Source organism: Podarcis cretensis, assembly GCF_951804945.1.
Source record: "Podarcis cretensis genome assembly, chromosome: 16".
Classification (NCBI taxonomy): domain Eukaryota; kingdom Metazoa; phylum Chordata; class Lepidosauria; order Squamata; family Lacertidae; genus Podarcis; species Podarcis cretensis.
The window spans coordinates 4,322,303-4,332,018 of NC_137186.1; the positions used below are offsets into that span (position 1 = coordinate 4,322,303).

The 9,716-nt window shown below is 46.9% G+C and overlaps 1 protein-coding gene across 4 annotated transcripts in view; it reads left to right on the top strand.

Annotated features, from left to right (window-relative positions):
* Window positions 1–9,262, top strand: part of SETDB1 (SET domain bifurcated histone lysine methyltransferase 1) — a 39,182-nt gene extending 29,920 nt beyond the window's left edge. For all 4 annotated transcript variants that reach the window (XM_079957917.1, XM_079957914.1, XM_079957916.1 and 1 more), the window contains exons 17-22: window positions 418–446; window positions 1,827–1,947; window positions 2,246–2,405; window positions 5,101–5,303; window positions 7,186–7,274; window positions 8,871–9,262. In XM_079957917.1, coding sequence (XP_079814043.1) covers window positions 418–446; window positions 1,827–1,947; window positions 2,246–2,405; window positions 5,101–5,303; window positions 7,186–7,274; window positions 8,871–8,988 — 720 coding nt within the window. In that variant the 3' untranslated portion in view covers window positions 8,989–9,262. The remainder of the gene's footprint in view (window positions 1–417; window positions 447–1,826; window positions 1,948–2,245; window positions 2,406–5,100; window positions 5,304–7,185; window positions 7,275–8,870) is intronic.
* The last annotated feature ends 454 nt before the right edge of the window (window positions 9,263–9,716 follow it).

Consider the following 9,716-nt stretch of genomic DNA (forward strand, 5'->3'; position numbering starts at 1 on the left):
TATTTCTGCCTAAATGTTTGCTAGGGACGCGGGTGGCACTGTGGGTTACCACTGAGCCTAGGACTTGCCGATCAGAAGGTCGGCGGTTCGAATCCCCGTGACAGGGTGAGCTCCCGTTGCTCGGTCCCTGCTCCTGCCAACCTAGCAGTTCTAAAGCACGTCAAAGTGCAAGTAGATAAATAGGTACTGCTCCGGCGGGAAGGTAAACGGCGTTTCCATGCGCTGCTCTGGTTTGCCAGAAGTGGCTTAGTCATGCCGGCCACATGACCCAGAAGCTGTACGCCAGCTCCCTCAGCCAATAAATCGAGATGAGCGCTGCAACCCCAGAGTCGGCCACGACTGGACCTAATGGTCAGGGGTCCCTTTACCTTTAAATGTTTGCTACAGTTTGCTCTTTCTCGCCCTTCTTTTCCACAGGAACCCGAAGACCACAGCAAACCTCTGTTGTAAGTTCTCTTTTTTTTTTCCCTTCTGCTCTTCTCTTCCTTTTGGTAATTTGGGCCAGCTCTGGCTGCTCCTGGATTTCTGTCTCCTTTGGGAAAAGAGTCGGGAGTGTTTCTGAACCTTCTACCAGCTGAAGAACTCCCCGCAAGCAGAAAGCTAGCATGTCAAGGGGAGGGGCAAAAGGATACAGCTCAGAGGTTCCCCAAACCCCTGTTCACCACAGGCCAATGGAATATCACTGAGGGACTTTTCTGCCTGTTGTAGCAAGTGCTAGATGTTGTGTTTAATTGTATTTCTACTTCTGCTTTTATTTCCTGTACTGCGTTACCATTTTCATTCTGCAGAATTTTAATTGTGATACAATAAAATACAGTCTTAAGAATGAAGGCAAGCAGTGCAAACACAGTTAAAAATCAGTATGAGTGCTTAACGCAGCATGCCACGGACCACCTGAGCTAAGCTTTTGGGGCCACCACTGGGTGGTCCACGGACTACACTTTGGGAACCTCTTTTCCCTGACATGCTAGCCTTCTAGGCACGGGGAGGGTTGTTTTTCATTCTCATCTGACAAACATTCAGACATGATCCAGTCACTTCAGCCAGTTTCACCTGTGAGGTAGGTTAAGCTGAGAAGGTCACACTCTGGAAGCATCATGGCTGAGGGGGGAATCGAACCCTGGTCTCTCCTTGGTCCTAGTCCAGAACTCTTAACCACTACACCACACTGGGCCTATTCTTTATCATTTATTGCGTCAACTCCACCCTCCTCCTGACCCAGATCCCAGGGTGGCTAGAAGTCCTCTGAACTGTACAAACACGACACGGCTATCATAAAACAAACTATTAAACTTACAGAATGTTAATCCCCATTTTAAAACGGCAACAGCCAAGAGTTTTTTCCTCTCCACAGCCGCATGCTGTTTAAATGACCGAATGCCCAAGCAATAGGGAAATGTTTTAAGGGGACACCATAATTTCTTACACTTGAGAAAATGAAATAATTTATGGAGTCATTTGTTTTTGTTCTAAATTATAAAAAAATGCAGCAATGAATGCTGGGGGGGGGGCTGGTATAATGCATTATAGTACACTGAATATTGTGTTAAACAGAAGATTCTGTATCTTATACATAACCTATGTTGTGCGTTCAAGAAATGCCACGTGAATCCTGAAATGTGGTTCAAGGAAAGGAGGGAGGACTGATTTCTATTTACACTGAGTATTACTTTTGCATTACAGTAAATAAAATAAAATTGGGGGGGAATCAGTGCTGGAACCACGGCCATATATCAGCTGTCTATTTACGTCGTGGTTGCGGTTTGTTGGCATCTTGTGGCGAATCATTGTGTGAGCAGCTAACTCCTTCCTCTGTCCTCCCCCAGAGTGCCCAGTGCAGGCAGGCTGTACGGTTACAATCCAAACCCGCCGGTCCCCGAAGGAGTCCGGAGGCCGATCAGCAAGACGGCTTTGCTTCAGAGCCAGAGGCACACAGAGTCCCATCAGGTACCCGTAGATGTAATTATCTTAAGAACTTTTAGGACTGTGGGCATGCTGTTATCCTTCCACAAAGCTTTGTGTTAGAATCGTAGAATCAGAATTGTCGAGTGGGAAGGGATCCCAAGGCTCATGTAGTCCAACCTCCTGCAAGTGGGGGCATTTGAAGAATAAAAGAGGTTTGTGTTCCATCTTGTCGATACCCACTTTAAACTGAGCTGCCCGGAACGGAATTCCTTGCTGGCCAAGGAGAGGGGCGGCTGCAAACGTTAACTTCTCTCTCTCTCTCTCTTTCCCCCGCCACCAGGATGTTCTGATGCTCTCCAGCAGCACGGACAGCGAGGGCGACAATGGGCGCGGAACCGCGAGGCAGGCGCAGGGCAACGACAGCGACGACATCCAGACCATCTCCTCCGGGTCGGAAGAGGAGCCGGGGCCAGACGGCAAGAAGAGCTCTTCGGGGCTGGGTGAGCGCAGCTGCGTTTCGGGAGAGGGGACGCGATTGTGTGTACAGTCATACCTTGGGTTACAGGTTGCGTTTTTTCAGGTTGCCGACTGCCCAAACCTGGAAGTATGGGTTACTTCCGGGTTTCGGCGGTCGCGCATGTGCAGAAGCGCCGAATCGCAACCCGCGCATGCGCAGACGTGCCGCTGTGGGTTGCGAACGTGCATCTCGCACGGATCACGTTCACAACCCGCAGCGTCCACTTTATATTAAACAATTTTGGAGTGACATTCAAGAGGAACTTTAAAAAATGCTTAAAATATCATATAAAAAAAACCCCAGAGGCGTACCTCTTGGGAATTATATCGAGGGGCATTCCTGCTGCCAGGAAAAAAGTTTCCTTATACGCAACAGCTGTGCCCAGAATGATGGCAGCAAAAAATTGGAAGGGAGAAAGAACTCCCTCAATAAGAGATTAAAAACTAAGATTTTGTGAATATATAGAATCAGCAAGACTTACAGCAGTGGTAAGAGGCCAATCAGACCAAAAACTGATAGAGGAGTGCACCTGCGTGAAGGAATACGTCAAAAAACATTGTTCAGGTATTAATATATCAATATGCAATGGATGACACTTATAGAGTAAAAAATTAAGAAGAAATGGGTACAAGATGAGATGGTCAAAAATAGCGAAAAGAAGAAAAGAAACAAAGGATGCCGCATATAGGTGGAGGGAAGTCAAAATTTATGTCTGTATGTTTAGTTTGTATGTTTTCTTTTTTTGTAGTCTTAAGTTGAGAGGTGTATGTATCTATGTATAATAAGTTTGTTTAGCGTTCTGGTTTGGGTTTGTAAGTATCGCATTTATCAATAAAAGTTATAACAAAAAAGAACAGAAAAGGGAGCCTTCCAGGATGAGGCCAGTGCAGAGCCCACCGGGTCCAGCATCCCGTTCTCACTGTGGCCCAATGGGAAGCCCTAAGCAGGACCTGGACGCAAGAACCATTCTCCCCCGCCCCCCCCGCCCCCCCGGCTTCTGGCAACTGAGATTCAGAAGCGTCGCTGCTTCCAGCCGTTGAGGCAGCCAACTCACTGTATTTGTCGCTCCATAAGACGCACCTAATTTCTAGAGGAGGAAAACGGGAAAAGCCAGCAAGAGCCACAGACTCGCTCACTCACTCGGCGCGGCTCTTTAAAGAGAGAGCGGCTCTTGCTGGCTTTTCTGGGAGGTGGGAAAAGGGACAGAGGGGCTGCCCTCTGTCCCTTCTCCCACCTCCCAAAAAAGCCAGAGCAAGCTGCGCAGCTATCGCTGAAGCCAGCAGAGCAAGAGCGATAGCTGTACAGCCTGCATTTGCTCCATAAGACGCACACACGTTTCCCCTTACTCTTTCAGAGGGAAAAAGCGTGTCTTATGGAGCGAAAAATACGGCTTTTTTTTTTTTTAGTTGTCGCTTCGTTAGCAGTGTTTTATAAGTCATAATGGTTTTGCTGATGATTTGTTAATTACCGTATTGGCCCGAATATAAGCCGCACCCGAATATAAGCCACACCTTTAAAATTGGAGAGGAAAAAATAATAATACCAGAATATAAGCCGCTCCATTCCTCACTGCTCCTGGCTGTATACTTGGGGGGGGGTGCGTTGCCGGCGGCCTTTTCCCTTCCTTGCTCTCTCCCTTCTTGGCCTTGGGGGAGAGGATGGTGACTATGCACAGGGCGGCCACCGCTTTGCGCACTCCTGGCGCTCTTTGCTCCACGCTCCTGGCTACATACCGTAAGGTCGAGAATATAAGCCACGCTTTAACTTTTCACGGTTGGAATCTGGGGGGGGGGAGTGAAGCTTATGTTCAGGCTAATAATAATAATGATTTATTATTATTATTATTATTATTATTATTATTATTATTATTATTACCCCGCCCTCCCCAGCCAAGACTGGGCTCAGGGCGGCTAACACCAAATATAAAAACAATTGATTGAAATACAGCTTAAAAAACAAGATTAAAATGCAACATTAAAACATTAAAATGCAGCCTCATTTCAGTGGAAACTCGAATCAAAAACATTTTTGGGGATGAAAATGTCCAGTCTTCAGTATGGTATTCTGCATGATTCATGCTGTATTTGTGATGTTCTATCATGTTATTGTTGTTTTTTGGTTTGGTGTGCATGGGTCATTAGGGGAGGGGGGAGGGCCACGGTTGGGGGGCACGCCATGCTCCTTCTGGGGTAGTTTGTCCACTTTTGCCCCCAGCCTGTGCTCACTTGTGGCTCCCGTATGCTGCCAGCATGGGACAGCAGCCACACCCCAAGAAACGGCTCCAACTGGGCTGCCAAACTGAGCGAGGGGAGCCGATAGGTCTCAAGCCCTCCGTGAGGGGCAGGTGGGGCTCGTCCACCTGGGAAGGGACCCCATCCAGGAGAAGAAAAACTCTGATCCTAAATCTCTGCATTAACCGCTCCACCACCATTGGTTTCCTCCGCCACATCTGAGAAGGGAGCGAATAATGCTAAGGGGGTGCCAGCACAAATAAGGCCCTGCCGTTTATCTGCTATAGGAGGGAGAAACGTTTCTAAAGGACAGGGGCATTGTGGGTGAAGGAAAAGCCAGCCTGCTCAGGCTAGGAATTGCCCAGGCTGTTCCAATATGCCTGAGCATCTGAAATCGGCTTCTTTGATCTCCCTTTAACGGTGTCGACTCCCTTGGGTGTTTCCCAGGACCAGTGAAAAGGCAGGTGGCCGTCAAGTCCACCCGCGGCTTCGCCCTGAAGTCAACCCACGGCATTGCCATCAAGTCGACCAACCTGGCGTCCGGGGAGAACATGCCCGTCCGGAGGAACACGCGGCAGTTCTATGATGGAGAGGAGTCCTGTTACATCATCGACGCCAAACTCGAAGGCAACTTGGGCCGCTACCTCAACGTGAGATTCTTCATGCTGTACCAAATTAAATTTCCCCCTTCTCGCACAACTCTGGTGTTTTTCCTCCGTCCAAGCCGACCTCTCACTTCCCCTGTAGAGTCTGTACTGTTGGTGGATATTTCGTGATGGGCATTTCTCGCTCAGCAGTTCATTTCCATTGATCTTCTGTGATGTCACTGCAGTTCAGCCAATGGCTAAGGGAGGCACGCCAGCAACAACTTTTAGGTTGGCTTTTTTTTTCAATAAAACACTGCTTCATATAAGCATTTCTGTTCTCAAACAACGGATTGTTAAAGATAGCTGTGCTAAAATAAACTCCCTCGATTTGTTCCCAGCACCCAACACTAAATAACAACAGATTTCCTGCATGTGTCGTAAGAGACCTTGAAAACCTAAAGCTGGAGATGTGGGAGATAAATATTGTAGACAGCAGATTTGCAATTGGTGGTTGAATTTTTGTCTTGGTCGCTTTGGAACTTCCTCTCATTGGCTGAGCGGCTGTGATGTCACGGAATGTCCTCAAGAAGACGGGGGGGCAGAAATATCAGAGATTAGAGAAAGACTGGGTGAATGTTTAAAGGATATTTGTGGGCAGAAGAAGAGCTGGTGAGGTTTAGGAATAATTTTTTTGGGGGGGTGGGGGAGGTCAGATCAAAGAAGCCCCCCCTTCTGTTTTCTCACCTTTTCCCAATGTTAATGGTTAGCACCTTGTCAGAAATAATTTGCCTACACCACAGGTTCCCAAATGCATCATTCTGACCCCTCCCCTCTGTGCTTACCAAATGTCCCCCCCCTTTATTATTAAAAACAGATGTTGGGCTTTTTGGGGGGGTGGACTTGTTGTTGCTTGCTTAATTTTATCTGTGTTTTACTTGGTTTTTTTTGGGGGGGGGGGGAATCTGTGTATTGTCAGTTTTTTTCCTTCAAAGAGATGGACATCTTTGTGGTACCTGCAACAATCCCTTGGAATTTCCAAATCCATCCCTGTAGCCAGAAATCAGGCAGGCTCCCACAGCCGTACTCTTCTTGGTGCCTACTAAAAACATCTTGTTTAGACAGGATGCGGGTGGCGCTGTGGGTTAAACCACTGAGCCTCTTGGGCTTGCCAATCAGAAGGTCGGCGGTTCGAATCCCCTCGACGGGGTGAGCTCCAGTTGTTCGGTCCCTGCTCCTGCCCACCCAGCAGTTCGAAAGCACGCCAAAGTGCAAGTAGATAAATAGGTACCACTCCGGCGGGAAGGGAAACGGCATTTCTGTGCGCTGCTCTGGTTCGCCAGAAGCGGCTTGAGTCCTGCTGGCCACATGACCCGGAAAAACTGTCTGCGGACAAACGCCAGCTCCCTCGGCCAATAAAGCGAGACGAGCGCCGCAACCCCAGAGTCTGTCACGACTGGACCTAATGGTCAGGGGTCCCTTTACCTTTACCTTTTACCCATACGTTTAGAAAATTGACGTGGGTTTTTTTTTTTTTTTTGCCTGTTATTTTAACTTTTCAAAAGTTAAATTGAAAAGTTAAATCTTAAATTGTTGTTAATTTTTCTTATTTATTTATATGCTTATATTTTTTAATGTTTTTATATATATTTTATAAAGTAGCTTCTAGCCGTTTTTATGTTATGTTGGTGGTGGCATAGAAACATCTTCATCCAGTTTTGTGTTTTAACATTTGTTAAAAGAAGAGGATACTCCTTTTTTTTTTAAAAAAAAAGGGGGCATATTGTGGTCTGCTTAGGAAATTCGGCATGTTACGTCCATTTCTGAGTTAACTTCTGTTGATGATACTTTCACACTTTTAAATACCATTTTGGCTAGATACAAGCAGCTTTAAAATACCTTGGCACAGAGGTTTTGCCTTTCTGATTTCGCTCCTTTCTGTTTCCAGCATAGCTGCAGTCCTAACCTCTTCGTCCAGAACGTCTTTGTGGACACCCACGACCTCCGTTTCCCATGGGTGGCCTTCTTCGCCAGCAAGTAAGCACTGTCCAAAAAAAGACCAGCTTCTCTCTCTTTGGTCAAGCCTCCCTTGGGCCGCATCCACACCAGGCATTTAAAACTCTCTTCCACCACTTTGAACACTCAATGGCTCCCACCCTCCGAATCCTGGGAACTGTAGTTCATCCAGGGTGCTGAGTGCGATTAGGTTGTTTTATTTTTAAACTTTCAAAGATCTTTATTGAAACTTAACATATATACATAATAACCCAAATTTCCAATGAGTCCCTCACATAAAATATAATATCTAAATTACAACAGCCGCATAATTATACACTTCATTATAAAACCCACCACCCACCCTCTACTTCCCTCCACAGCAATTCGACTTCTTTCTATTTCTACCTTTCCTCCCTTGCATTCTATAATAAATTATTTTTGTTAAATTCTGATTTTTCCTTCTTTATATGTTTTGTTATTGCTTACATTTTTTATTCTAAGCCTATTAACATGTCATTTTTAGAACAATATTCTGACATATAATCTTTGAAATACTTCCACTCCATTCTTAACTTTTGATTTGATTGGTATCTTATAATTGAAGTTAATTTTGCCAATTCTACATACTCAATTAATTTACAAATCCACTCTTCCTTTGTTGGCATGTCCTGAGATTTCCACTTAGTAGCAATCCCTACCCTGGCAGCTGTTGTTGCATATAAAAAGATTGTTTTTTTAATATGTGGTATTAGGAGATCCCGCCCCCAGAACTACAATTCCCAGAGTTCCCTGGAAAAGAGGGGTCGGCTGTTAAACTGCTCTGGGAGAGGACTGGGGGGTGTCTCTTGGCACCCACAACAAACTACAGTTCCCAGGATTCCACTTGCCAGTGGTTGGTAGCGAGGAGCGTTTCTGCCTCTGGCTGCAAGGGCAGAGCGTAGCCATGGTGGCTGGCAGCCATCGACATCCCTCTTTTAAAGTTGGCCATCCCTTGTCTCCTGTGGCAAGGAGTTCCACAGTTCAACTAAAGAGGTGCTTTCTTTTGTCTGCCTTTACTCTTCCAATCTTCAGCTTCTAGTGTCATGAGGGAGGGAAACTGTAATATGCCCACTCTGCCCATGCCAGGTGTACTTTGATATTCTAGCAAGTCACCTCTTTCCCCCCCTCTATACCAGGGGTAGGCAAACTAAGGTCCGGGGGCCAGATCCGGCCCAGTCGCCTTCTCAATTCGGCCCAAGGATGGTCTGGGAATCAGCATGTTTTTACATGAGTTGAATGTGCTCTTTTATTTAAAATGCATCGCTGGGTTATTTGTGGGGCCTGCCTGGTGTTTTACATGAGTTGAATGTGTGCTTTTATTTGAAATGCATCTCTGGGTTATTTGAGGGGGCATAGGAATTAGTTCACCCCCCCCCCCCCAATATAGTCCGGCCCCCCCCTCCACAAGGTCTGAGCCACTCTGAGCAGCCAAGTGCAGCAGCTGCACTCTAGATAACGACATGGTCTCACAAGTCCCATTATGCCCATTTTACAGGTGGGAGAGCAGAAGCTGAGTGACAATGCTGTTCACCCAGAGAGTCTCTCCCATTCTAAGCTGCCATTTCAAAACCGCAAAACCCTTTTTCCTTCTTGCAGGAGAATCAGAGCCGGCACCGAACTTACCTGGGACTATAACTACGAAGTTGGCAGCGTGGAGGGCAAGGAACTTCTGTGCTGTTGCGGTGCAATTGAATGCCGTGGACGTTTGTTGTAAGATTTCTTTCTCCCGCTGCCCCCCCTTTTTTTAGGCAGGGGGGCGTATTTCATGAATTTTTTTAAAGAGTTCTTTTTTTTAAAGCCCTTTTCGGTCAGTGGAGCCCCCCTTACCCACTTCTCACCCGTCTTGTTCTCTGTTTGCGGGCTCATCCATTTTCGGCGCCGCGTTCTTGAGGGCATGGTTCTGTGTATGGTGTTTTGCAGAGGACCGCCCCCCCCCCTTTCGTCGTCGTAAAGCAATAAAACCATGTTTACTCTCGATTCCAAAAGACGATCTGCTCCTGAACCTTTTATTTTTTATTTTAAAAAAAAGAAAATATAACACGGGGCAGGGCCGTGGAGGTTTTTATGGGGAACAATCTTGTGTGCTGATCCAGGGATTAATCAGGATCAGGGCCCAGATACGACTCCCGTGGGGCTTTCCATCTGACCCAAGAGTCAAGGAAGGGGAAGAGCTCTCTGTGTGTGTTTATCAAAAGAAAAGCTGGCTTTTCCCAGAGCGCGGTTTAAACGACAGAAAGGTGGTGTTTCATGCATCTGCAACCCATTATCTCTTTGGTGCATGGGTGAGTGTGGTTCAAGGCTAGTGGTCCGTGCCCCCTCAGGGGCAGCTGCGGGCCGGATTCTGGACTAGTCGATCCTCGGGATCCTTTCCCACTCTGCGATCACCTGGAGATGCCAGGGATCGATGCAGCGATGGCTTCCTGAACATGGATGGCTTTCAAC